This window comes from Dipodomys ordii, unplaced genomic scaffold (genome assembly GCF_000151885.1).
Source record: "Dipodomys ordii isolate 6190 unplaced genomic scaffold, Dord_2.0 Scaffold6, whole genome shotgun sequence".
In the NCBI taxonomy this organism is placed as follows: Eukaryota; Metazoa; Chordata; class Mammalia; order Rodentia; family Heteromyidae; genus Dipodomys; species Dipodomys ordii.
In genome coordinates this window covers 6,529,142-6,556,781 of record NW_012267222.1, presented here as the reverse complement: position 1 = coordinate 6,556,781, position 27,640 = coordinate 6,529,142, and the positions used below count along the sequence as shown (strand labels likewise).

Here is a 27,640-nt window from a genome sequence, read left to right as displayed (position 1 = left end):
CAGCTGGAGGGCAGGTGTAAGGGGAGTTGGCAGGAGCAAAGGGGCCTAGGGTTGGGGGCGGGCCCCGGGTGCACAGCTGCAGCACAGCTGGTGGGGGGGGTGCCAGGCCCGGACTGAGCAGGCACACAGCCGAGACCAAGAGAGGGTGGGCTGGGCTGGGTGGGCCAGGGTTCGGGAGCCTCCAAGATGGGTGGGGGGGGCCCGGGAAGGGGGTGTCACCAGCAGCAAGTGCAGCCTGGGGAGCTTCTGCTTCCCTCTTCCTTGGGATAAATATTTATAGATTCATTTGCCGTCTGCCATACACACTTGGCTGCATACCTCCTGGTAAAAATAGTGTAGGCTTCCCCTCCCCCACGCCTGCCCTTCCCTTCCCCATCCAGGACGGGGGACACAGCGGGCCAGATGAGGCCTGCTAGCTGGCTCAGAGGTGAGACGGGGTTGGGGCAATGGTTCGGGGCACACTGCTGGGCTTCTAGGAGCTCTGTGTCCCTGCAGAAAGAGGCAGGGAAACTCCGCAAAGTCTTGGAGCTGTAGACGGTCATGAGTAGAATGGACATCCAGCAAAGGCAAGGGTTCGGGGTCCTGAAGCCATGGGGGCCCGGGACTGAGAGAACAGTGAGCAGACTGGGCAGACCCTTGTGCAGCAGTGAGCTGAGCCAGCAAGGCCGTGCACCTCTATCAGCTAACGACAAGGCAAGGATCTGGGGCAGCAATACTATTGTGTCTGTCAAGGGACAGTTATCTGTGTGCGTCCCCATGTGGGCTGGGGCCTCTGGGAACACACTTCTGGCCTCTCCGTGGGTATGTGTTTTCGTGGGGTTTGCTCCGTCGTAGAGCAGTGCCTTTGGACCATAGGCCCGAGGAGCAGGTCTGAGTCTCTTCTCCCTCCAGGAATCTGCAGGTTTCCCTGGGAAGGGGTGTGAGAGGCATGGTTGAATGGGGCTCCCACCTACACAAAGGAATGTGAGCTGAACCCCTTCACCTGGCCACCACCCTGTGCGCACTAAACGGATAAATGGACAGACAGATGGACAATTGGGTGCTATATGTGCTGTGTGCACTCTTGTTGGCCTTCCAGGCCCTATGTCCCCAACACTCTGTGGGCCCTGATTGGGCAGAGTGCAGACCAAGCAGCCACACGGCATGGTCCAGCTCTGCCCAGGGGCTCTGTGGCTGTCCCAACGTGTTCTGGGCTTCTCAGGAGTGGCCAGGCTTTCCGGGCTCCAGGAGCCAGCCAAGGCACAGCAGGAGAAGGCAGGAAGTCCCGGGAGGGGAGGAGCAGCCTTCTGGAGGAGCTCTGTGTGTGGATGGCCAGAGAGGCTCCGGGGGTGGGGGTAGGGAGCTGGGAAGACCCCGATGAGGAAGTTCCTGAAGGAAGATGGAGGTCTTTTGGAAATCCTGAGTGGCCACTGGCCGAGGAGAAGGACTCCGTGGTCCACGAGCAGAAGTTGTGGTTTGTGGGGCCCAGGGACTTGACCTGGCCCAGGAATGCCAGAGGATGGCACGCTCGGGTGGAGGGATGCCAGCCTGGAGCTGCTGGGTCGGCAAGGCAAGAGTCTGGCCCAGGCGGGAAGCTGGCGGCGGCCGAGTCCTCCCCAGGGACCTGTGGTGAGGTGAATCCCAGGCAGGTGGAGCGGAGGAGCGGCCCCGCCAGCCTCCCCCGAGCAGTCCTGTCCCCCTCAGCACCTGCGCCTCAGCGCCCCACGACACGACCCTTGTGTCTTTGGAGGTGCCACCCCTTATGTGGGGCTTTTGAGGGCCAAACAAGCCCAGGACATGCTTCCTGGAACCAGATGCCAGGAAGAAGACTTGGATTTAATGAGCTATTCATTCATTCATTCATTTGGTGGGGAGGGGGATCATGGGGCTTGAACTCTGGGCCTGGACACTGTCGCTCAGCTCTTCAGCTCAAGGCGAGCACTCTACCACTTGAGCCACAATGCCACTTCTGGTTTTCTGGTGGTCAATTGGAGATAAGAGTCTCATGAACTTTCTTGCCCTGGCTGGCTTTGAACCGTGATCCTCAGATCTCAGCCTCCTGAGTAGCTAGGGTTACAGGCATGAGCCACTGGTGCCTGGCTCATTCATTCATTTTGAGCCACTACATGCCAGGCACTGTAGTAGGCTTTAAGGATAAAGCAGCTCGGGGGTCCTGCCAGCCCTCCCAGCCTGGCGGGGGAGATGAGGCTACGCCAGGTGGTCTCAGAGCACTTCGATGGAGCCATGATGGATATGACATGATTGATGTGATATTGTGTGATATGGGGAGACCTGTGGCTTGGGGGTGTGGGCCTGCCCAAGGTGGGGGCGGGGTGCCTGTGTTCGGCCACGCAGGCCTCTCACCGCCATACCCCCTCCCTCCCCGCAGCTGAAGGCACCCGGTGCACAGACCCGCCCGCAGGCAAGCCGGCCATGGCGGCCAAGCGCAAAGGCGGCTTGAAACTCAACGCCATCTGCGCCAAGCTGAGCCGCCAGGTGGTGGTGGAGAAGGGAGCGGAGGCCGGCGGCCCCCCAGCCGAGGGCAGCCCCCTGCGGCCTCGGGACAAGGAGCGCAGTGGCCCTGAGTCTGGGGTGACCCGGGCCCCCCGCAGCGAAGAAGACAAGAGACGGGCGGTGATCGAGAAGTGGGTGAATGGGGAGTACAGCGAGGAGCCGGCGCCCGCGCCCGTGCTGGGGCGCATCGCCCGTGAGGGCCTGGAGCTGCCGCCCGAGGGTGTCTACATGGTCCAGCCCCAGGGCTGCAGCGACGAGGAAGACCACGCACAGGAGCCCTGCAAGGACAGCGGGGGCCTGGAGGACAAGGACGCGGATGGACCGGCCGCAAAGGATGATGGTAGCTCTGGTGGCAAGCAGGCTTCAGGTGAGTGGCTGGCTCCGGGGTAGGGGTGGGGGTCAAAGATTGGAAAAAGGCACAGCGCCACGGGGAAGCCGAGAAGGGTGCTGTGTCCGGGGAGCGTGCCCGCTTGCACTTCCAAAGGCCAGCCCCTCATCCAACCCGCACGGACTCCTGGCAGGCAGAGGATCAGAGACAAAGGCTAGAGGGACAGGTGGGTGGATGGCTGTGTGGATGGAGGATGGATGGATAGAAGGGTAGCTGGTGGTTGACATGATGGCACACACCAGCAAAGTGTCCAGGGGCCATGATACCTGGAGTGGGGAGCCAGGGGTAGGCTTGGGGGCCCCACGCACTGCACCACGTGAGCCCTCGGTGGGCTTTGTCCCCCTCAGCCTTCCCCTGCCCGCGGTCCGGTCCGTACCACCCCTCTGCCCCTCGCAGGAGGACTGACCCGCCTAGCCAGCAGATTCCCTTACACCCTGCTGCCCAGACCTGGTCCTCTGGCTGACCTCTCCCACAAGATGGCCCCGGCCCAGCTTCTCCAGTGTCCCCCTGACCTCAAGACGCAGAACAGCCCGTTGCTCTTTCTGTTCCGGGAGGGCAGGCCTGGGGTTCCCTGTGAGGAGCCCCAGGAACTGGGCCTTGGCTGTTCTCCACAGACTCCTTCCAGGCTTCTCCCGGAGCCAGGCCCCTCCCCTGCCCGCTCCCCAGTCCCCTTCCCCCTGCAGTGAGGGGCGCATCTCCTCCCTGTGCGGGGAGCCCTGCGCAGCCACATAATTATGCATATAAGATATAAACAGAGCTGTTTAATTATCCTTCGCCACATCAGTGACAGAGTAATTAACAAACATTGCAAGATCAATGAGGAAAAGTGTGACCTTCAGTTTCCTCTGATAGGAAAAGCCCTTGCCGCTGCCAGACACAAGGTGATTGTGCGGGGCCGGGGAGAGGAGAGGGACAGGGACAAGGGCCGCTGTCCCCTCAGCTTTCCCTGGGCTCACCCCGGGCTCTGCTCAAGGCCTGGAGATAGGGGAGTAGCCTCACCTCCTGGCAGGAGGCGGGGCTTGGACAGCCCATGGCCTCCTGGCCAGCCCGAGACGGCCCCAGCTGCCCACCCTGAGCTTGGCTCCCTAGGCCACCTTCTATGTGCCTGGGGGCTCAGGAAGGCCTGCGGGGGGTGGGGGGCTCTGGGCTGCCTCTGGGACCCCCGCCTGGCCCCCTCCCTGCTCGAAGCTGCCTGCCCTTCAGAGCCTTCTGTTTCTCTGCCATATATAGTGAGGGCTCAGCTGCCTCCAGCTATTTTTAGCCCCTCTCCCTGGTCCCTGAGCCACTGCATCCAGCAGTCGACGGAGCCCACTCCCCGCCAGGCCAGCCCCCAACCTGGGTAGGCTGGTGCACAGGCCCGCACTGACCTGGGGCCTGCCAGGAGACCAGATGTCCGTGAACTCCTTGAGTCACTCTGCCCAGCCTGGGTGCCAGAATGCCGCCTGGGACTGTCCTGTCCTCAGTGAGATCCCAGTGCCCCCCCTCCGAAATGTCCCCCTCCCCCCAGAAGCTCAGAGTCCCTTCCATATTCACAGCTGGTGCTGTGCCGCCAGGCCCCACCATGTTCTTTCAGACACCCTGGTGTGTGCTCTGAGACTCCCGCACCTGACAAGAGTGGATGTGGTTCAGTAAAGAAGGGTCCTCTCCGGCTTCCCCTAGCTGCTAAGAGCCCCAGACTGGGAGGCTTAGCCACCTTTCTGTGCCCAGATGGGTAGACTCACACCCCAGTAGAGAGAGCGTGGGTACCCTGGGCTGTGAGAGTCTCACCGCCTGTGTGCACAGAGCTTTCTTTCAGGGCATAAGAATTAAGATGCTAGAGCCGGGCACTGGTGGCTCACACCTGTAATCCTAGCTACTCAGGAGGCTGAGATCTGGGGATCTCGGTTCAAAGCCAGCCTGGGCAGGAAAGAACGTGAGACTCCTATCGCCAATAAACCACTAGAAAACTAGAAGTGGCGCTGTAGCTCAAGTGGTAGAGCGCTCGCCTTGAGCTGAAGAGCACAGGGACAGCGCCCAGGACCAGAGTTCAAGCCCCATGACCGACAAAAAAAAAAAAAAGATGCTAGGGATAGGGCTGGGAAGGTGGCTCAGTGGTAGAGCACTTGCCTTGCGTGCATGAGGCCCTGGGCTCAATTTCTCAGCACCACATAAGCAGAAAAAGCCAGAAGCAGCACTGTGGCTCAAGTGGTAGAACAGTAGCCTTGATCTGAAGAGCTAAGGGACAGCGCCTAGGCCAAGAGTTCAGGCTCCACGACTGGCAAAAAAAAAAGATGGTAGGGATGCTGGTGGCTCATGCCTATAATCCTCACTACTCAGGAGGCTGAGATCTGAGGATCGTTGTTTGAAACCAGCTTGGGCAAGAAAGTTCCTGAGATTCTTTTTTTTTTTGGTCAATCATGGGGCTTGAACTTGTGGCCTAGGCACTGCTCCGAGCTCATTTCATTCAAGGCTACCACTCTACCACTTTGAGCCACAGCGTCACTTCCGATTTTCTGAGAGTTAATTGGAAATAAGAGTCTCATGGACTTTTCTGTTCAGTCTGGCTTTGAACTGTGATCCTCGGATCTCTGTGATCCTCGGATCTCAGCCTCCTGAATAGCTAGGATGACAGGTGTGACCCACCGGCACCCAGCCACCATGCAACTCTTACTCCAGCTAACAACAAAAAGCTGGAAGTAAGAGATGTGACTCCAGTGGTAGAGTGCTAGCCTTGAGCCCCAAAGCTCAGGGACAGCGCCCAGGCCTACAGTTCAAGCCCCATAACCGTCCCCCCAGAAAAGAAGGAAGGAAGGAAGGAAGGAAAAGGAAGAGAGAGAGAAAGAAAGAGAGAAAGAAAGAAAGAAAGAAAGAAAGAAAGAAAGAAAGAAAGAAAGAAAGAAAGGAAGGAAGGAAGGAAGGAAGGAAGGAAGGGAAAGAAAGAGAGAGAAAGAAAGAGAGAATCAAGGTGCCCAGTGAGAAGGTGGCACTGGATGGGCTCACTTCCTCCAGCCACCTGGGGGCTGTGGTGAGGATCTGCACGTGGGGTTTAAGAGATTGTCTGTGGGTATGTTTGTAGAGTTGGGGAAGGTAGCTAAGGGATGTGAACCTGTGAGTATGTGAACCAGCACATGGATGTGAGCTTGTGTACGTGGGTGTGTGAAGGTGCGTAGGAGGAAACAGGTGTATGTGAGAGTATGCGTGTGACTTCATGGGAAGGTGTGTATGTATGTGCATATGGGAGGCCCCTCCAGAGTCAGTACGCCCTGTGTGCAGACTGTGGGGAAGGTGGATGGGTCAGTGCTGCTGGCCCTCGCCCTTACTCTCCAGTGAGCAACCTGTGTGTGCACACAGGGACAGCCGAGAGGCTGGAGCAGGGAGCCCGAGGGAGGCTGGGTAGGCGCATCAGCACGGGCCCGGCCCCTGCTCAGCACTCACGCTGAAGATCACAGCTTGAGGAGCCTGGCCAAGAAGGCCAGGTCCTGTCATGTCTCAGGACAAGCCCCATCTGCTCAGGAGATCCATTTGTGGGGGTCAGGGAAGGCCCTCCAGGTGGGCCCCCCTCCCTTACCCAGAGCATCTCCCTCAGCCCTGGGCTGCCTCCAGGACTGGCCGGCCGGCCGGCCCACTACCACAGCTCCCACTCGAGAAGGTAGACCGGGATCTGTCCTTACTTCCAGTAAAATGACTTCTCTTTCATATTAGGCCAAGGCAAGGGAGCGGAGACATTTATGAAACTTTGTTTAATGTACTGAAAAGCCATCGGCCAGAACATTTAGGAAATTGATTTTCCTGGCATTGATGAACTCGTTTTATTTTACCCCAGTATTAATTACTTTTTTTTAAAACAAATTAATTTAAGAGTCATAAAACCTAACAAGTGAGCCAAATGTCCATAGATCATGTCCTGCTCCGCCCCCTCCCCATGCCGGCCTCCTCCCCCTGGGGGGGGGGAGTCCACCGTGGGGGGCCTCCTGCCCCTCTCCTGCTCCCCCTTTCCCCCAGAGGTGACCTGCCCCTCCCCCTGTAGGAGAGGCCTCCTCCCTGCGGGACTACGCGGCATCCACCATGACCGAGTTCCTTGGCATGTTTGGCTACGACGACCAGAACACAAGGGATGAGTTGGCCAGGAAGATCAGCTTCGAGAAGCTTCACGCTGGCTCCACCCCCGAGGCGGCAGCCTCGTCCATGCTGCCCACCTCTGAGGACGGCCTCAGCAAACGCGCCCGGTTCTCTAAGTACGAGGAGTACATCCGCAAGCTCAAGGCCGGCGAGCAGCTCTCCTGGCCAGCCCATGGCACCAAGGCCGAGGACCGGGTGGGCAAGGAGGGGGTGGGTCCCCTGCCCAGCCTGCGGCTCCCCAGCAACACCGCCCACCTGGAGACCAAAGCCACCATCTTGCCCCTGCCCTCACCCAGCAGCCTCCAGATGCAGAACTTGGTGGCCCGCGCTTCCAAGTACGACTTCTTCATCCAGAAACTGAAGACGGGCGAGAACCTGCGGCCCCAGAACGGAAGCACCTACAAGAAGCCGTCCAAGTACGACCTAGAGAACGTCAAGTACCTGCACCTCTTCAAGCCCGGGGAGGGAAGCCCGGACATGGGCGGGGCCATCGCCTTCAAGACCGGCAAGGTGGGGCGGCCCTCCAAGTACGACGTCCGGGGCATCCAGAAGCCCGGCCCCGCCAAGGGTCCGCCTGCCCCCAGCCTGGCTCCCGCACCCCTCGCCAGCATGCCCAGCACCCCCAGTGCCCCAGGGCCGGGGCCCGAGCCACCTGCCTCCCTCTCCTTCAACACTCCCGAATACCTGAAGTCAACCTTCTCCAAAACAGACTCCATCACCACGGGGACCGTCTCCACTGTCAAGTAAGCCCCCCTCGATTCCCCTTCCCGCCACCTGAGCCTTGGGACAGGACTAAGCAGAGAGGCGGAGAGGCCCCCCTCCTTACCCATGAAGCCCACAGTGGTGGGCACATGCACTTACGCCAGCTCAGCCCCCCACCATGCACACACACACACACACACACACACACACACCCTTCCTGTACCTTCGTCTGGTGAACCTGCATATTCTATATGTCCCATGTACTTGCTGTCACACACCCGGACACGTGCCCATGACCCCTTGCTAACCCCTTGTTTGCCACATTGTCTTCTTCTGACTGCTACCACCAGGACTGAGCACAGGCTGTGGCGGGCTGACACTGCTCCACTCTGGAGGCCATGCCATACTCTTGGCTTTGGGCTCAGAGCCTGGACCACGGAGGAGGCAGGAAGAAGCCGCTAGAAGGCTGGCAGGGAGATGCATAGGTCCTTTCGGCCTTAACCCAGGGACGGAAAAACTAGCCTGGTCATACGGACGAACGATATCCTTCCGTCTGCTGCAGGCCCCAACCAGTCGGCAGTACCCTCATGCTCGGTGCATGCTGGGAGCCAGGCTTCAGTTTCTGAAACTTCCTGTCTGGGTGCGCTGTTGGCCTGGTTGGGCCTCTAGCCCTCTGGCCTCACCTTCTCTGGGCAGCCCAGTCCTCAGCAGAGTTGGCCTAACTGAGCCTCTGCCAGGCTTCTACCAAGAGACTCTCAGTCCCATCCCGAGCCTGTTGGAGAACCCAGAAGGGAAGGGCCAGGATGCAGGGCGGAGAGCTACCCTCCAGATGCACTGGGGCTGAGCCGCCCCGTCCACTAATCAGCTGTGCCCTGTGTGTCTCACCAGGAACGGATTGCCCACAGATAAACCAGCTGTCACCGAAGATGTAAACATTTACCAGAAATATATTGCCAGGTAGGCCCCTGGGGAGGAGACTGTGGAGAGAAGGTGGGGGACGCCAGGAGCAGGGAGGGGGTGGGACGGGCTGTGCAAGGCTGCCTCCTCCCGCCCCCTCCCGACTGGCCCTAAGCTGACCACGTCAGCCCTGCCTCTTGGGTGGTGCCCAGGCCACATAGTCCCTAAATAGCTTTGTCCCCAGGTAGGGCTGGGGACAAGAGGCTCAGCGGGAGGGCCTGGCTGCAGGTGAGTGCCGGCCCTGCCCGGGTTCCGGCCCCACACCCCCGGGGACCTGGGATGGAGAGATGGCCACTGTGGAGCTGTGAGAAGGGGAAAGACAGTGGTCCTTCTCCATGGCCCTGATGACGCACGGCTCCAGGTCCACTGGTTTCCATTCCAAAGGCAGCAGGACTGGCCAGTGAAGACCCTCAAAGAACCTCCAGACCAGCCCCTGCCCCCTCCCCAAGGCTGGCGCCAGCCGGGGCCACAGCCTGGCAGCAGCTTTTTCTATGATCTTCCGACTTCTTCCTGTCCCTCTGTCTTCCCCGCTCCACTCTTCTGTCTTCTCTTGATTATTATTACCATCATTATTATCACCATCGTTATTATCGGGGCTTTTAGTCGATGGTCCTTTTGGCAGCTTCCACTTAAACATTGATTTGTGAGTAGTTCTCCTCCCTCCCCCCCCCCAGCAGTGGGCTTCTTCCCATCTCCTGAAACCCCATCGTCTGCAGTGGGGACCCGAGTGAAGCCCCCTCCCTCCCCCTGCCCCGTGGCCATGGCCACACTCTCAGAGCTGCCCCCGGGATGGCCCCACGGAGGCTGGACCATCCGCACGCCAGCCAGTGGCCGCAGAGCTGGGGTGGCTGGGCGGCGTGGAGCTCCGGGCTGCGCACTCGGCTGGAGAGTGAGCTCCTACCACGGGAAGCCAAACAGATGCTCTGCTTTAAAAATTCATAACTCTGGACTGTTTCAAGTGTCAGGAAAAGCCCAGAACAGAGAGAGCCCTTTAACACTTCTCAGCCGCAGAGCCCTGGCTGGTGCAGCCAGGCCTGGGCTGGGGGAAGGGGGGGCACACGAATGGGTCATCGGCCACCTGCAGAAGCTCCAGGTCTTTTGTCGGTCCCTCCTCCAACTTGCGCTCGTGGCCTGTTCCACTTTCCTTACCCACCTGGGTGCCAGGCCTGTCTCAGCGGGCACTCTCTCCCAGGCAGAGGCTGGCAGGCAGCTGGGATTCCCGACAGGCCCAATGCTTGGCCCTGCTGTCCCCAGACCTCTACCACTTCACCTGTCTCCCCCGCACACACACACACACACTCCCACCCAGGCTGTGTGGACAGGGGCTGCTCAGACCTAGGACCCTAGCAGAGAGGCCTTCCAGGGCTGACCCCTTCACTCTTCTCTTCAGGTTCTCTGGCAGCCAGCACTGTGGCCACATCCACTGTGCCTACCAGTACCGCGAGCACTACCACTGCCTGGACCCCGAGTGCAACTACCAGGTATGGGCCGCACCCCGCCTGTCCGCCCAGGGCTTCCTGGAGGGGAAAGGAGCATGGGCCTAGGTGGGCAGGTCACCTCACTTGGACAGCTACCAGCCCACCCACATCCCTGGATAGCAGCTGAGAAAGGCCCCAGTAGGGCCTCCAGCCATTGTTGCCCTGGTGACCCCCCCCCTTTCACTGGGAATTGAGCATGGACTAATGACTCCGCCCATCAGCCTGTGCCCCTTGCTAACTGACTCTGTCCATGGTCTCCTGAGGTTGGGGATACTGGGCAGGGCTGGTGAGTTGGTGTTGACCAGGGCTGGTGACCTGGTGGTGCTGGGCAGTCTGCACAGGGTTCTTCTGTTTTGCCAGCGCAGCCTACATGGCCACCGTGGGGTGTATTGTCCTCTGTCAGAGCCCTGGATGTCAGGGCGGGGGCTGTGTATCTTGTGTGTACTGCTGGGGAGCCAGGGGACGTTAGGTTACGTTAGGAAGGGTCTCTGAGCCCTCCAGCTCATTTCTGCCAACGGCCAGCGTCTGGGAACCCACCAGGCAGTCTGGCCTGCCCTGGCCCTACGAGGGGTTATTTATAGGGTGACCTGAGGGCTTTGGGGCCAGCCCTGGCCTGGGCAGCCAGCCTTGGCACGCGGGTTAGGGGCAGGGGCTCTTGCCAGCTCAGCGCTCTCTCCTGGCAGAGGTTCACGAGCAAGCAGGACGTCATCCGGCATTACAACATGCACAAGAAGCGTGACAACTCCCTGCAGCATGGGTTCATGCGCTTCAGCCCGCTGGATGACTGCAGCGTCTACTACCACGGCTGCCACCTCAATGGGAAGAGCACCCACTACCACTGCATGCAGGTGACCGCACCTCAGAACCCCTCCACGGTCCTCTCCCCCGACCCCTGGGCACCGCTGCCCCCCTCCCCACTCCCCCCCCCGTGGGCCTCCCTTCCTTCTAGTCCAGCACTGGGGGTAGCTGGCACCCTGAGTGTTCCAGAAGCTCCGATGTGGGCAGCGTCTGTCTGATGGCCAGTGTGGGGGCCTTCCCTGTGGCCATAATTGGTGTGGGGGGAATTCAGCGAGCTGTTTATACAGACCGACATTTTTCAGGCTTTAACAGCAGGAGCGGCATTGCGAGCGATTCCTGGGGAGGTTTTTGTTTAATTCTTTGTTTTAATGCCACACTGAGTCTGGGCTTTTTCAAGGTGTCAGGCCCAGAGGGAGCGACTTGGGGTTGCACAGAGCAGCCCGTGCCTCCTCCGTGTCTGTCAGGGGTTGTTATGGGCTCTGTAAGACAACCTGGCCAAGAAGAGGGGGGCCACCCTGTGGGCTGAGATGCTGCAGACACTGGCACAGCCCAGCCCGCAGGGTGCTCAGCGACACTGCTTTTTTACTCAATATGGCAACGTTGTCGGCCTGGCCCGGCTGAGGTGGGTGGGAGGGCCTGGTGCCCAGGAACCATCCACCAAGCAAACCCCTGAAATAAAGGGGAGCGCCAGGGTTCACGCGCCCCCCCCAGTCCACCCAAGCAGAGGCCCCCACGGTCCTCAGCCACACCCAGCCGCGCTGGCCTTGGTCCAGGAGGGCCGGGCTTGGCTCCCATGCCCTGACGGCCATTCTGGCCTGCCTAGGTGGGCTGCAACAAGGTGTACACGAGCACCTCCGACGTCATGACCCACGAGAACTTCCACAAGAAGAACACGCAGCTCATCAACGACGGCTTCCAGCGCTTCCGAGCCACCGAGGACTGCGGCACTGCCGACTGCCAGTTCTATGGACAGAAAACCACGCACTTCCACTGCAGGTAAATTACTAGCCCACACCGCTGCCCCGGCTGGGGAGGTGGCAGGGAGGCTCACCCACAGGACAGCCAGGCTCCAGCTCCTCCCGGGGAAAAAGGACAAAATCAGGAATGGCTAAGCAGTCTTGGTATGCAGCCTGGGTCTTCCATCTGTTCCTCCCAGGGTGTGTGTGTGTGTGTGTGTGTGTGTGTGTGTGTGTGTGTGTGTGTGTGTGTGTGGGGCTTGAACTCAGGGTCCCGATGCTGTCTCTTAGCATTTGCAATCAAGCCTGGTGTTCTACCACTTGAGCTACAGTTCCACTTTCAACTTTGTGGTGGTTCATCGGTAATAAAAGAGCCTTACAGAGGGCTGGGAAGTGGCTCAGTGGTAGAGTGTTTGTCTCGCATGCATGAGGCTCTGGGTTCAATTCCTCAGCACCACATAAGCAGAAAAAGCCAGAAGTGGCGCTGTGGCTCAAGTGGTAGAGCGCTAGCCTTGAGCTGAAGAGCTGAGGGACAGTGCCCAGGCCCAGAGTTCAGGCCCCATGACCGAGAGAGAGAGAGAGAGAGAGAGAGAGAGAGCCTCACAGAGTTCTCTTCCCATCTGAGATCCTCAGATCTAGCTAGGATTATAGGCGTGAGCCACCAGCACTGGCTCCGCCCAGGAATTTAGTGGGCAGGGCTTCCTCCAAGTCCTGTGAGACCCTGGGTCAGGCCCCCAATGTTTCATCCAGGCGCCCCGGCTGCACGTTCACCTTCAAGAACAAGTGTGACATCGAGAAGCACAAGAGTTACCACATCAAGGACGACGCCTACGCCAAGGACGGCTTCAAGAAGTTCTACAAGTACGAGGAGTGCAAGTATGAGGGCTGCGTGTACAGCAAGGCCACCAACCACTTCCACTGCATCCGCGCCGGCTGCGGCTTCACCTTCACCTCCACCAGCCAGATGACCTCGCACAAGCGCAAGCACGAGCGCCGGCACATCCGCTCCTCGGGCACGCTGGGGCTGCCGGCCTCGCTGCTGGGCGCCAAGGACACGGAGCATGAGGAATCCAGCAACGACGACCTCGTCGACTTCTCGGCCCTGAGCAGCAAGAACTCCAGCCTGAGCGCCTCCCCCACCAGCCAGCAGTCCTCCGCGTCGCTGGCCGCCGCCGCCGCCACCACCACCGCCACCCCAGAGGCCGTGCCCAGCACCACCAAGCCACCTAACAGCAAGATCGCCGGGCTGCTGCCCCAGGGCCTGCCTGCCTCCATCCCCCTGGCACTGGCCCTCTCCAACTCAGGCCTGCCCACCACCGCACCCTACTTCTCCCTCCTACCTGGCCGCGGGAGCACCACGCTGCCTGTGGGTGCCCCCGGTCTGCTGGGTGCCATGTCCTCCGGGGCACCAGCCTCAGCCACTCCTGATCCGCCAGCGCTGGTGGCCTCAGGAGCTGGAGACTCGGCCCCCGTGGCTGCCACCTCTGTCCCGGTGCCCCCTGCCTCCATCATGGAGAGGATTTCTGCAAGCAAAGGCCTAATCTCACCCATGATGGCCAGACTAGCTGCGGCTGCCCTCAAGCCCTCTGCCACCTTTGACCCAGGTGAGCAGGCAGGGCCTCGCCCAGGAAGGAAGTGCCTTCTGCATCCAGCGGGCTCCTGTGCTCAGGTCCAGCAGGACAGGGCGGGGCTGGGAAGAGTGGATGCCTGGTCCCTGCCCCCTAGTCTCTGCTCACCAGTACCCCCTCTTTGCCTGGTCTCTGTCTCCATTCTGTTTGTTTCCTCTTTGGGGCCCTTCGTTGTGGCCAAGGGCCCAGCAAGCTCATTCCTCTGCTTCTCCATCTGTGGAGCAGGGCACTGGTCCTGCCCCCTGGGTACCTCTGTGTCCTGGTAGCGTCCTGTCTGCCCAACACTCATGTCACTGATGAGCCCCAGGAGAGCTGTTCTAGAACCTTCTTCCCTCGGGTCTTCTCCAGCTGACTTGGAGAGGGAGGAGTCTAGCCTAGTGGCAGAGTGACTGCCCTGACATCTGGACACTGGACAGCCCTTCCAGGCTGAGGGATGCTGCCCAGCTTCTCCCCAGTAGAATGTGTGTGTGTGTGTGTGTGTGTGTGTGTGTGTGTGTGTGCGTGTGCACACGTGCAGTCACATGCCTGCAAGTATTGGGACTTGAACTCATAGTGTGGATGCTGCTTCTGAGCTCCTTTGCTCGGGCTGGCGCTGTTCCAATTCCACTTCCCAATTTTTTCTTTTTGCTAGTTAATTGGAGATAGAGTCTCGCAGCTTTTTCCACTCAGACTGGCTTTGAACTGCAAGCCTCAGATCTCAGCCTCCTGAGCAGCTAGGATTGCAGGCGTGAGCCACCAGCACTTGGCTGGTAGGACCTTTTCAGCGCTGTTCAGCATGGTGGTCATGTGCAGCTGTGGTGTGCTGAAGTGGCTGGCGTGGTGCGCAGGCCTGCTTGCAGGTGCTAATCAAGTATCCACACCTGCCCAGCGGCGGCCCCCTCCGACGGCGCGGGCCAGAGCCATGGGCTCAGCGCTGGTGGCCTCGCTGGCCACTGTAAGGGCAGCTCTCCTAACTCTTCCTTCCTTCCTACATCCCTTCCTCCCTTTCTTTTTTCTTTTCCTGTTTCCCCACTCCTCTCCCTATGTTTCCTACAAAGAGCTATTCGTGTTATCCGAGTCCTCGAAAAGAGTTCAGCTCACGCCTGGGATGTGGCTCACGCCATTCCATTCATTCATTCATTTAACAACCCTGGGTGCTTACGGAGAGCAGCTTGCTGGGGGCTTGCTGGGGGCTGGCACTGAGCCGGGCGCTGAGGGCACAGGCAAAGGGCAGAGCGAAGGCCCTGCGTGGTGGTGAGGCTGACTGTCCTCGGTAGCATGGCTATGGGACCGGGGCTCCTCCGCGTGCACCTCCACCGGGGTGCTGGCCCCGCTTCCCTGGGGACCTTCGGAGACGTGTGTATCCAGTGGGACGCTCGGAGAGGTGCCCGGTGCCACGTAGCACTTTCCACGCCTCACGTGATAGTGGAGAGGCCTGCCCTGGCCACGCCCCTCCAGTGGTGGCAGGGGCCTGTGGAACGGGCCACCCTGAGCTCAGCCACCAGACTGTCAACTGCTCTCTTTTTCCTTAAAGGGGGGGGGGGGGAATCTCCTTTCTCGCCAAGAAAGGTCAAAGCGGGAGGGAAACCATTTTCCTTTATTTTTAATAAAACGCCACTTTTTTCTGTCTGTGGAGCAGCCCGCTCAGCTGTAGCGCCTTGGGGCAAATTAATATTTCAGTCACTTGGGGATTGTGGAACAAGGCTTGGTGGACACCTTCCTGTCAGCAACTTCTTCCTCCCTGCTCTGCCCAGCCTCCTGCAGCCTCCGCCTGCCCAGCTGCCCGCCAGACCCAGCCAGGTCACCCGGGCGGCCCCCGAGCCCCTTCCCCTGGACGGCTCGCCCTCGAGGTCACACAGTTTGAAGCACCCTGATTGGCCGTCAGTCCCAAGAGTCCTGACACAGCAGATACCCTCCCCGGGCATGCTCAGTGCAGGCAGGGCCGTCGCCCGGGCAACAGCGGGCCAGGGACCACGGAGGGGCCGCTCCCAGTCCAGATCTGCCACTTTCCCTCAGCATTAACAGAGTCTTTAATAAAAGCTTACACGGCAGCCCCACAAATCGACTGTGACAGTTGGTGGAGAAAATGAAGGGTCCTCGCCCCCCGCCCCAGCCCCCTCCCCAGCCTCCCGCCCTCCTCCTCCGGGAGGCCCCAAGCCAGGACAACTTTGACATAATTTTGCAATAATTATCACTTAAAGAATTGCCACACAGGAGAAAGCGTCGCAAACGATCACGTCAGTGGGGAGAATCGCTGACCAGCAGCCCGGGCCTCCCCCAAGCCCCTGCCCACCCAGCCGCCGCCCTCCCTTCCATGGGATGCGGGGGTGGGGGGCAGAGTTTATGCCCATGAGAACCCTGAGCTCCTCTGAACCCCATCTTCCCTCCCCTGCAGGAAGCGGGCAGCAGGTCACCCCGGCCAGGTTCCCCCAGGCCCAGGTGAAGCAGGAGCCCGGTGAGAGCGCTGGCACCCCAGGCCCCCACGAAGTCTCCCAAGATCGCAGTCTAGACCTGACTGTGAAGGAGCCCAGGTGAGGAGAGGCTGCTGCAGAGTCAGACGGGCCTTGGAGAGGAGGCCCCAGAGAGGAGGCCCCACCACGGCACCATCCAAGCTGGACCCTGGCGAGGCCTGGTCCCTCGTTCCCACTCAGGGTGTACCCCTCCTGGTCAGGCAGCTGCAGCAGGCAGGGTCAGAGCCAGAGCCGGGACTGGCGGGGAGGGGTGCGTCTCGGGGCCCAGGCCCGCAGATGTCTGAGCTGAGTCCCTTGGTTTGTGTGTTCTAGTAATGAATCAAATGGCCACGCAGTCCCGGCAAATTCATCTCTTTTATCCTCGCTTATGAATAAGGTAAGAACCATCCATCACACGCCTCCCCGTCCCCCACCCAGAGAAATTAAAGCTGTGCTGGGGGGTGGGGGATGTGTTTGTTTTTTAATGTTTTCCCTCTAATAAGATGAGTTTGTACCATTTAAATTTTGAGGCCATTTTTCATCGAATATAATTTCAGAGCCACTGCTTACAAATTAATTTAATGAACTGGCTGAAGAAATATATTCCAGCCTCTGACACCTTTTTTTTTTCTCCCTTCAGATGGAGGACTCCAAAAGCTTTTCCAGAACCCTCTAACTTTTCTCACCCTTAGTTATTCCTGTTACTTATTATATATATGTGTATATATATATATACATATATATACTTTTTGTTTGTTTAGGAAGGATGGGGGGTGGGAGGGAGGGGGAGAGTTTCCCAAAGTGGGTGAAAAGCATCAATTCCCACTTTTCAGATTGAGTAATGGTCCCGGATGCCTTCCAGAGAGGTTGCTCCAGAATATTTATTTTAAATAATGCAGGGTCTTTGTAAATTATACATCATCTCAAATATATTTTTCCCCTTCACATGATAAATTTGACTGCAGCAAGATTAATTTGGTTACTCGACACAAGTGACTGCGTTGAAGAGGAGCTGGGCCTGGGCTGGACCTCACGGGATGGGCCTAGCGGGAAGCAGCTCCTGGGCTCGGGCCCTGCCACCTGCCCTCTGCTGCTTGCTGTTTGCCGTCCTTCCCCCCCCCCATTCTCTGCCCCTGGCACACTCTCATTCCTTCCTGAGGAGCCGGGTGCCACCCCCCACTCCTCCCCCACAGCCACCTCTTGCCCTCCTCCTCTTCCCTTCCCTTCCTGCTCCTTCTTTGTATGCCTTCTCTTGTTCTCAAGGAATTCATAGGGGTTCCCCCTTCCCTTCCTCTCCCCCTCCCCCCTCCTCCTCCTACTCGTCTTTTGAAAACCTTCTGGCAGGAAAATAACCAGGGAGCCGCAAAGTCTGGGGAGAGATGGGTCGCCGTGTGCCCAGAGTGGCGGCTGCTGCTTGACGGATGGATCTCGCATCTGGGCTGCAGCGGAGTCCCCTCACTCCGCCCTGCGTCTCCAGGGGAGATGGGGAGACCAGGAGTCTCCCTCAGGCAAAGCCAGGCGGGCTCAGAGCAGCCAGTCACAGCCTCTGTCCCCACAGATGTCTCAGGCCAACCCCGGCCTCGGCAGCCTGTTGAACATCAAGGCGGAAGCGGAGGGGAGCCCCGCTGCCGAGCCCTCACCCTTCCTGGGCAAGGCGGTGAAGACGCTGGTTCCAGACAAGCTCTCTGAGCCCTGGAAGGTGTACCTCCGAAGGTGAGAGGCCTGGGGCGGGTGGGGGGCGGGGGGCACGCCCATTGCCTTGGTGGCTGGCACCTGCTTGCCCAGCTGCCCCACCCCCCACCCCAGGCTCTTTGGTAACTGACGTTCCTCTGCTAGGTTTGGCACCAAGGACTTCTGCGATGCCCAGTGTGACTTCCTCCACAAGGCCCATTTCCACTGCGTGGTGGAGGAGTGTGGTGCGCTCTTCAGCACCCTGGATGGGGCCATCAAACATGCAAAGTGAGTGAGGGGACGGTCCCGGGGACCCCGACGCAGAGCCCCCTTCCTGCCTGGCCCCTGGCTGGTGCAAGTCTCTAGCAGCTTATTAAGCAGAACCTGGTCTGTCAGAGTGCTGCCCAGGGAGGTTAGGCCCCGCTTCCTCTGTGAACAGCTCCACCCCTACGCATGCCCTGTCTGAAGGCCCTGAGTGCCAGACCGTGTTGGACCAGCAGCTCTGCCACAGATGCCCAGCTGGAGAAGCTCGGTGCAGACTCAGGGCTCGGACCCGGGGTGACGGCCTTTCCAACTGTGCTATGACATCTTTAGATTCCCTTTGACCTCAAAATAATGCAGCGAATTTGCAAGTCAAGTAGAGGTCGTGGCAAGCCCAGATGCTGCTTGTAATTGAACTCAGAACTTGTAAACATTGAAAACAGATCATTACTCTCTTAAGCTTTTCTCCCCAGCTGCTAGAACACACACAAAAAAAAGCCTGTTGAGGGGCTGGGAAAGTGGCTCAGTGGTAGAGCACTTGCCTTGCATGCCTGGGCCCTGGGTTCGATTCCTCAGCACCACATAAGAAAAAAGCCGGAAGTGGCACTGTGGCTCAAGTGGTAGAGTGCTAGCCTTGAGCTGAAGAGCTGAGGGACAGCGCCCAGGCCCAGAGTTCAGGCCCCACGACTGGACCCCCCCCCAAAAAAAAAACCTGTTGGGTACCGAGTCCTAGCTAGAAACCTCAGAGAAGGTTCTAGAAAGAAGAAAACCTCATAAGACAGGGCCTGCTCACACACTCCCTAGAGACAGGGAGGGCTCAGGGCAGAAGCAGCTCACAGTAGGAAGATGGGGTCAGGGCCCAGCCAAGACCCAAGTTTAGAACTGGTGTCCACAGCCATCTGTCCTCATGTCCATCTGTCCTGGTCAGGGGAGAACTCCAGAGTCCATGCAGGAATGAGGAAGGGACGCTCTAGCCCGAGCTTAGGACCGTACAAGGCACCTCTCCTCTCTATGAGCCCATGTGCAGCTGGGTAGGAACTGATCCACTTCGCACCTGAGCCGCCCTCCTGTTCCTCTCCCAGCTTCCACTTCCGGACAGATGGAGGCGCAGCCAAAGGATCCACGGAGGCCTCCTTCCCAGCCTCTGCCGCCGAGACCAAACAGCCCGTGGCCCCCTCGTCCCCTCCGGCGCCCCCTGGCACCACAGGCCCGGGGTCCTCCCTGGAGGGGCCCTCTCCCAGCCCCGCCTCGGTGCCCTCCACCCCTACCCTGCTCGCCTGGAAGCAGCTGGCTTCCACCATACCCCAGATGCCTCAGATCCCCGCGTCAGTGCCTCACCTGCCCGCTTCACCCCTGGCGACGACGTCTCTAGAGAGCGCCAAGCCCCAGGTCAAACCCGGGTTCCTGCAGTTCCAGGACAAGTGAGTCCCTCCCTGAGCTGCCGCCTGTCCCTGCGTCTCGGGAGGGGTGTAGCGGGGCGGCGAGGAGGCCCCGCTCCTCACCCTGCACAGATAGGCTGGCTCTTCCCAGCCTCTGGGACCTGGCAGTCAAGGCCACGTCCTTCTAGCCAAAGAAGCTGCCGCCCGAGCCTCTCAGCCTGTTCCTGAGCAGTAGTGGGGGGGGGAGCAGCGGGAGGCTTCGGGGATCCCTCAGGGACTGGCTGCGGTGGGCTGGGAGAGGGGGGTTCGGATAAGGGGAGGGGGCCACCTGGCTGGCCCCTGTGGGTATGCCCAGGCTGAGTAGGCACAGAAGCCATGGATGGGGGCGGGGCCGGGCCCCCCCAGGCCCACAGCCGCCTGCACGGGGGTCTGAGCCCCCGGCGGAAGGGGTCTTCCTCACTCGATGGTGGTGGCGCCTTGCGACGAGAACGGTGACTTTGTATCGTAATGTGTGCGGCTTCCTGTTCTCAATAAAAGTAATAAATTGAATTATTTATACCGCCTGAGTAGCAGCTGTCCTCCCTCTCTGAGCACCTGGGGCTGGGGTGCTCCTCTCCGGCCCTCCCCCTCCTCCCTCCCCCTTCCCGAAGCGGCAGCCACTGTAGTTTTCCAGATCTGGTCCATGTTCCCACTGCGGATCCAACTCTTTGGGACCACAGTGATGCCAACCAGAGCCAGAGGCTGGCGCCCCACACCCTCCGGCAGCCCGGGCGGCAACTGGGCCGGGGCTGGGCTGCCCGCTGGCCCTCTGCCTTCATGGACAGGCCAGCGCAGGAGCTTGGCCCAGCCTGCCCCCAGCCCCCACCAGCTCCTTCCGCTCCTCTGCTTGTGGGTTCCCCGAATGGGTGGGCACTGCAGGCCCCCGCTGACCTTGGGGAGCCCCAACAGCTGTGAGCCTCAGGACCTGACAGCGGGCACATGTTCCCACTTGCTGAAGCTCCTTGGTAGCCAAGCTTCCCGGTAGCGCTGCCCACCCATCTGTCAGTCAGCCACATCCAAGGCAGTGCCAGGCCATGCCAGCTAGGCCCTCACTGGTATCCTGCCAGGGCTGGCTGGCAGCACCATCCCTTATTTTCATATCCAAGAAGTGATTGCAGCCATCCTTATCTATAATCCCAAGATGTGGCATTGGAAACTACATGTCCCGGCATGCAATGCTCTAGGCGCCCTGCATATTGCCATCCTGAGTGTACCAGGCAGAACTCCTAAAAGGAGGGAGGGATGCATGCTGGGATCTGTAGTCTTTGGCTGAATCATCCTGTTGCGCAGGAGGGCATTCCTCTGGATTGCACCAGCATCTGTGGTGACTGAGGGATGAACCCCAACACAAGTAGTCAGGACAAGGGGGGAGGGCTTGGGATGCCAATGACCTTCTGGGCTGTGGTTTCCTTCTAGCGATCCTTGCCTCACCACCGACTGCAAGTACGCCAACAAGTTCCACTTCCACTGTCTCTTCGGGAACTGCAAGTACGTCTGCAAAACCTCCGGCAAGGCCGAGTCCCACTGCCTGGACCACATCAACCCCAACAACAGCCTGGTGAACGTTCGAGACCAGTTTGCTTACTACTCCCTGCAGTGTCTCTGTCCCAACCAGGTCAGTACCGGAGGGCAGGCCAGCCCCGGGGCAGGGGAGGCCCAGGGCCCAGAATGAACTTCTGGCAAACACTCTGCTTTTCACACCCTTTTTAAGTTGGCCCTCACCAGACTCTGAAAGGACGCTGTCTGCCCCGAGGCCCCTGAAGGCCCCAGGCCAGGGTCCAGATTGGTGCTAAATTGGTGAGGTCTGTCATTTCAGACCTAACTCCCAGGGGCAACTAAATGCTATGCAGACACTGCACTTGACTTCATTCTTGCCCATCCTTGAATTAGCTTTTTCCCTTTCTCTAGAGTCCTAGAATTTTAAAATAGACTCATTCAGTAGATAAAGAGCACCATCCAGGCCAAGAAAGGGCAGATCAGATTCAATTTAAAACCTACCCTTGCTGGGTGCTGGTGGCTCACACCTGTAATCCTAGCTAGTCAGGCTGAGATCTGAGGATCACGGTTCAGAGCCAGCCCGGACAGGGAAGTCTGTGAGACTCTTATCTCCAATTAACCACCTGAAGACCAGAAGTGGCTCTTGTGGCTTAAGTGGTAGAGTGCTCGCTCACCTTGAGCTGAGGAGCTAAGGGACAATGCCCAGGCCCAGAGTTCAAGCTCCATGACAGACCAAAAAATAAATAAATAAATAACCTACCCTCAAGAGTGTCAGGGACTGCCTGAGGCATTGGGTCTGTGGTCTGGGTCTGCAGGAAAAACTGCTAGAGCTCAATTACTGATGTCTCCCTACAGCTGAGCATCCAGGAAAGCCAGCTAGACAAGATTAGTGATGTCTGCTTGAGTCTTGGCATATGGAGGAGTGCTGGGATAGACTCATAATGTCTACCTAGATCATATAGGAGAGAGTAGTAAAGTAAATGAATGATGTCTGCTCTGGATGTGGCATTCTCTGATTAGGGATTGCGGGATTGCCAGGAAGAATATTTTAGTGGAATGACCAAAGGGACATACAATGTTTTACTCTGTGAGAGATCTCCATGTGACTGTGTTTTCTGGACATGAGCATGGAAGAACCCACATGCAAAGGGCCCGGCAGTCCCTGCCTGTCCTGACCCTGGTCTTCTCACGCAGCACTGTGAGTTCCGGATGCGCGGGCACTACCACTGTCTCCGAACTGGCTGCTACTTTGTGACAAACATCACTACCAAACTGCCGTGGCACATAAAGAAGCATGAGAAGGCAGAGCGGCGGGCGGCCAATGGATTCAAATACTTCACCAAGCGTGAGGAGTGCGGCAGACTAGGTACCTGAAGCCAAGCTGAGGCGGGGGCTTCTAGCAGGCGTCAGGACTGTGGCTCTGGCCTCTGGGGACTGGTTGGCTTGGGCCAATTCACTTTAAGCCCTATCCCCAAAAGTGCTGAGGAGTTAGATCTGAAATCCAGGTACTCCCCCCCACATGCCCCTCATGCAGCAGATGCCACAGAGATGCCACAGATGGCAAAGTGGCTGTTTGGGTAAACAGCCTGGGAAAAAGGTGGTCCGAGCCTCCCCTTCCCCCCTCCGCTACCCCTAGTCAATGCCCCGGGACCCTACTGCTGGATGCAGGGCTGCACTTATGTCAGTTTCCTTTCCTTCTCAAAGGCCATTGCAGGTCAGCTCTTCAGAGTCCCAGAGTTTCCCTGTCCTGGGGTGTCTTTCCACAGCTTTAACTTGAGGTTCTGTCTGAACGGAGCCATTTGTTCATCTGACCATTAGAGCAAGTGTCACGGATGGGGTGGCGGTGGGCTGTGCTGGGAGCTGGCTTGGCGCTGGCAGTCAGGCTCATCACAGACATTTTGGGCTCAGCAGGAGCCCTGGCGATGGGAGCCACAGGGAGGAGATGACCAGGGGTGTGGGAAGAAGCAGCCACCAAGACCTCTGAGCGTGGCAGCTGCTGAGAGCCAAGGTCCCATGGGGAACAGAGCCTCCTGCCAACCCCGTGGCCTGAACTGCTGGGGGTGCCCAGAGGGCCAGCAGGCAGAGGCAGAGCTGTCCCCGGGCCTCGGAACGGAGCCACGTGTTTGTGGGCCTGCCTAGATGGGGCGGGAATCTCCCGAGAACTCAACTGGAAGCTGTCAGGCAGGGCAGCGGCAGGCATCCACTGCGTCCAGACCAGGCCTCTGGCCCTGTGCTGGCCGTGGTGGTGGTGGCGGCAGTGCCTGAGGCACGCTGGCCCTTCCATAGGCAGAGGGTGGCATTTCTCCAAGACGACTGCAGGACAAGAGAGGAAACAAAGCTTTCCTTCGAGTAATAGTTCCAAAAGGACCGTGGCCGGGAGAGGACTGGGAACCACAGCAACCGGTGTCAACACCCTCGGCCTCTGCTGCTTCCAGGGCTCGGTTTACAGCTGTCAGGGGATTCTGGAGTTCCCATTATTTACTCAACTTTTGGTATTTTTGGTGGTAGCTGGGGCCAAACAAAGCTGGGGGATGACATAAGACACCTGGCCAGCTTGGTGCCCTGGCAACGGGCAGGCCCTCACCTGCCCTTAGCTGCTCTGTTTGTTCTCAGCCCAAAGCAAAGCAGAGGTGGGTGGGGGTGGGGTCAGGGCAGAAGCCAGCCAACCATCTAAGCAAGGTCTGGGGCACAGGCAGCATCCCGAGTGCCCCCGAGGAGGTGAAGGCAGATGGAGGTGGCTGGCTGGTGGACAGGGTCTATGATGGTCCTTTGGCCTAGAGTTGTGTATAGGACGTGGGATGGGGGCCAGCCTGCTGCATGCCTCTGGGCTAGGCCAGAAGGAAGGCCCAGGTTTGGACAGCCAGGTAGCTGTGGACTTCCTGAGGGACTGGTCCAGGTACAAGATTTTCTCCTAAGAATGCACCTATCTTAGCTACTCAGGAAATGAGATCTGAAGGTTGTGGTTCAAAGCCAGCCCAGACAGGAAAGCCTGTGAGACTATCTCCAAGGAGCCAGCAAAAAGCCCGAAGTGGAACTGGGGCTCAGGTGGTAGAGTACCAGCTTTGGGCAAAAAAGCTAAGTGAGAGCACCCAGCCACTGGGTGCTGACTTCAAGCCCCAGTACGCGTACACACACACACACACACACACACACACACACACACAAATGCATCTTCGGAGAAAATTCCCTTTTCCCAAACTGCAGGCCAGGTGTCTGTGGGCCACACTTCCCCTGTGCCCAGAACAGTGCCCAGTGCCCAGGGGGTGGTATGAGCACTGGCTGGCTGAGGACTCATGCGAGGGGGGCTGTGTCTACAGGCTGCAAGTACAACCAGGTGAACAGCCACTTCCACTGCATCCGGGAAGGCTGCCAGTTCTCCTTCCTCCTCAAGCACCAGATGACCTCCCATGCCCGGAAGCACATGCGGAGGATGCTGGGGAAGAACTTCGACCGCGTGCCTCCCTCCCAGGTGAGAACTCAGAGCAGGCCGGAAGTCCTGCCCACCTAGGGTGCACAGCACTGCCCAAGCTGTGCTCACATGTGCAGGGCTTGCTGCGCAAAGTAACAGCTGACCCTTCAGGGACTCCCACTTCCTTTCAGGGTCCCCCAAGCCTGATGGATGTGGAGACAGACGAAGGCATGGATTACACGGGCTGCAGCCCGGGCGCCGCGTCCTCAGAGTCCTCCACCATGGACCGCAGCTGCTCCAGCACCCCAGTCGGCAACGAGAGCACGGCGGCAGGTGAGCGGCAGGCCCAGCTCTGCGGAATGCACCTGGGACGAGAGTTCACGGTCCATCAGTGACCTCCAAGATAGGCTGCTGGTCCGTGGGACGTGGGTCATTGAGGCCACTTCCTGCCATAGCCACTTCCCCAGGGCTCCGCCCCTCGCTTCGGTTTCCTGGTGAGGATCCTGGGCCTGGCTTCTCAGAGCTACAGAGAAAACACAGTGCTGCCCCTGCCGCTGGGCCAGGTGCAGAGGCTCAGCCCTCCTGTACCGGCCCTGCTTCCAGCCTCCATCTGGCCTCCAGCCCAGCCTGGGCCCGGAGGCTTCTGCCCGCTAGGCCAGCACACCTGGCCGGCCACCAGGACCTCTGCCCACATCGCCCCTGCTGGCCTCTCTCCTCCGGCCAGGCCCCTCCTCCCTCTTCTTCTTGGCACCTCTCTCTACTCATCTGTCCACATATTTTCATATCATACTAGTTTCTGCCATCAGGTTTCTCATTTTGGTTCTTTGTGTTTGTTTCTTCTTTGTTTTTGGTTTCCTTTTTTTTTTTTCTGCTTTTCTCCACCCTCTCCAGGCTGCCCGGCGCCTCCTCCTCCTCCTCTTCCTCCTCCTGCTGCTGCTGGTGACGAGGCTGCCCAGGCTGCCTGCGGGGCTCTGCAGCCCCCCCTGACTCCATCCTTCCCACCGGCTGTGATCCGGCCGCCCCTTCCCCCCCTCCCATGCCTCCTCTCTCCGTCCTGTCTCTCATACTCTCTGCTCAGTGCCACTCTCGGAGCCAGCCGGGGCCTGGCCCACCCCATCAGCAGCCCGCCCAGCTTCCCGCCCGCCACTGTCACTCCAACTCCAGTCAAAAGTGACGTCCCCCTAGTTCAGGATGCCGCAGGTAACGCATACAGAGTGTGCTCACGCAGGGTCTCCCCTGGGTCTGCTGCCCCAGGGGATCCTTGGGGCCGTGGCATAGGACCTCTCTAACCCCCCCTTTTCTGTGGCCAGCAGAGCCAAGGACAGAGCCACCCCTCACCTGTAACAACAGCCACACACTGGGCGCCAGAGCCCGCTCCCTGTCCCAAGGGCTGCTGCTCAGGTGCCAGCGTGGCATCTGCGGTTTGCCTTCTTGCCAGGTTCCTGCTGGCTGCCCTGTGGGGGATCCCACCCTCCTTGGCTAGGGCAGAGCCTGTGCCCGCTGCCCTCAGAGCCCATCTGAGCCCTCGCCCTCCTTTGGAGGGTCCTGCCATTTACTGGCCTGAGGAGGGAAGGCAGATCTCCATGGCGTACGCAGTGGTTGCCCCCTGCCCCACCCCCGATGCCCAGAGCCCCACCAGGACTTACTGCCCTGTCCCTGGGGTGTAGCTGTCACCCCTCTTCCCTCACCATTCATTCTCACTGGGCACAAGCACTGCACGGAGAGGGTTAGGGTGTTGAGCAGAGGCCCCCCACTCCTGTGGAATTTCCCCCATCCACAGGCCCTGCCCCACCCCACTTCATCTGCAGGGACGGCTGTCTGAGTTTGCCGCAGTCATGGGGCAGTTAGTCACTGAGAGGTCAGAGTGGGGGGCCATGCGTTCCAGTCCGGCTCAGGGAGGCCGAGCTGGCTAGCCACATGGAGAAACCTAGAGATGGTCCCCACCACGATGGCCAGGGCTGGGCTGAGGAGCAGAGCAGTCTAGGGAATGCTGGGACCCACTGCCCCACCCCTAGTGCCCAGGCAGCAGTGGGCTTGGCCACGCCCCTGCCCCTCCCCCGCCGCTGCAGGTGCCTCCCAGGAAGGCATAGAGAAGCTACTGGCGGTCTTGGTTGGCAAGCCGGGGCCAGGGTTGCCTTTGTGGCCAACAGGGGCCCTGTCTCCAGTTGCAGTCTTGGTCCAAGAAGCCAGGGAGGGAAAGCATCATTGTGGTGTGTAGCTTCCTGAGGCTCCTTGGCCCCACTAGAGGCAGGAACTCCCCCCAGACCATAAGGAAGCTTCTGGTAGCCAGGCTGTAGTGCTCCTCCGGCCAGGGAGGTACAGCCCCACGTGGCCCTGGGGCGCTGGGCACCCCCACGGGGAGGAGACAGGTCCACTGCACAGACGGGCGGGGGACCAGGGACAGGCCGACCAGTGGGAAAGGAGCCGCCTGGCCCTCATTAGAGGCAGGCTTGCGAGGGTGCCCTGGCCGACGTCCAACTTGGGTAATTGCACTCTGCCGACCTAGATTCCCCCTTCAGCTTCAATTAGCACCGGGACGCGTCCTCGCTTCCCACCCAAACTGGCCCGGAAGCGGCCACCCGTCCCGGTGGGGCCACTCGGCCTGCCACGCGGGGACACCCAGGATCTCCCCCCACCCCCCCGCGGGCTGGGGGAGGAAGGGGAGCCCGGGGCCCCGCTGTTCCGTGGGGAGGCGGTGTGTGTGTGAGGCCACGGGTCAGGGGGAGCCGCGGGAGGGTCCCGCAGCGGCGACCCTGCCCCCCTCCCCGGCTTCCCTTCCACGCTGACCCGCGCCCCCCCTCCCCCAGGGAACACCATCTCCATGCCCGCGGCCTCGGGGGCCAAGAAGCGGTTCTGGATCATCGAGGACATGTCCCCCTTCGGCAAGCGGCGGAAGACGGCGTCGTCGCGCAAGATGCTGGACGAGGGCATGATGCTGGAGGGCTTCCGGCGCTTCGACCTCTACGAGGACTGCAAGGACGCGGCGTGCCAGTTCTCGCTCAAGGTCACGCACTACCACTGTACGCGCGAGAACTGCGGCTACAAGTTCTGCGGGCGCACGCACATGTACAAGCACGCGCAGCACCACGACCGCGTGGACAACCTGGTGCTGGACGACTTCAAGCGCTTCAAGGCGTCGCTCAGCTGCCACTTCGCCGACTGCCCGTTCTCGGGCCGCAGCACGCACTTCCACTGCCTGCGCTGCCGCTTCCGCTGCACCGACAGCACCAAGGTGACGGCGCACCGCAAGCACCACGGCAAGCAGGACGTGATCAGCGCCGCCGGCTTCCGCCAGTTCAGCTCGAGCGCCGACTGCGCGGTGCCCGACTGCAAGTACAAGCTCAAGTGCTCGCACTTCCACTGCACGCACCCGGGCTGCCGCCACACGGTGGTGGGCATGTCGCAGATGGACTCGCACAAGCGCAAGCACGAGAAGCAGGAGCGCGGGGAGCCGCCC

General features: G+C 59.8%; 1 protein-coding gene across 1 annotated transcript in view; it reads left to right on the top strand.

Annotated features, from left to right (window-relative positions):
* Positions 1-19,284, top strand: part of Casz1 (castor zinc finger 1) — a 50,735-nt gene extending 31,451 nt beyond the window's left edge. The window contains exons 2-13 of the mRNA XM_013033230.1: positions 2,369-2,860; positions 6,888-7,722; positions 8,570-8,638; positions 10,029-10,119; positions 10,800-10,964; positions 11,738-11,910; positions 12,621-13,474; positions 15,873-16,008; positions 16,261-16,324; positions 17,486-17,640; positions 17,764-17,886; positions 18,942-19,284. Of these exons, the coding sequence (XP_012888684.1) occupies positions 2,413-2,860; positions 6,888-7,722; positions 8,570-8,638; positions 10,029-10,119; positions 10,800-10,964; positions 11,738-11,910; positions 12,621-13,474; positions 15,873-16,008; positions 16,261-16,324; positions 17,486-17,640; positions 17,764-17,886; positions 18,942-19,284 (3,456 nt within the window). The 5' untranslated portion in view covers positions 2,369-2,412. The remainder of the gene's footprint in view (positions 1-2,368; positions 2,861-6,887; positions 7,723-8,569; positions 8,639-10,028; positions 10,120-10,799; positions 10,965-11,737; positions 11,911-12,620; positions 13,475-15,872; positions 16,009-16,260; positions 16,325-17,485; positions 17,641-17,763; positions 17,887-18,941) is intronic.
* The last annotated feature ends 8,356 nt before the right edge of the window (positions 19,285-27,640 follow it).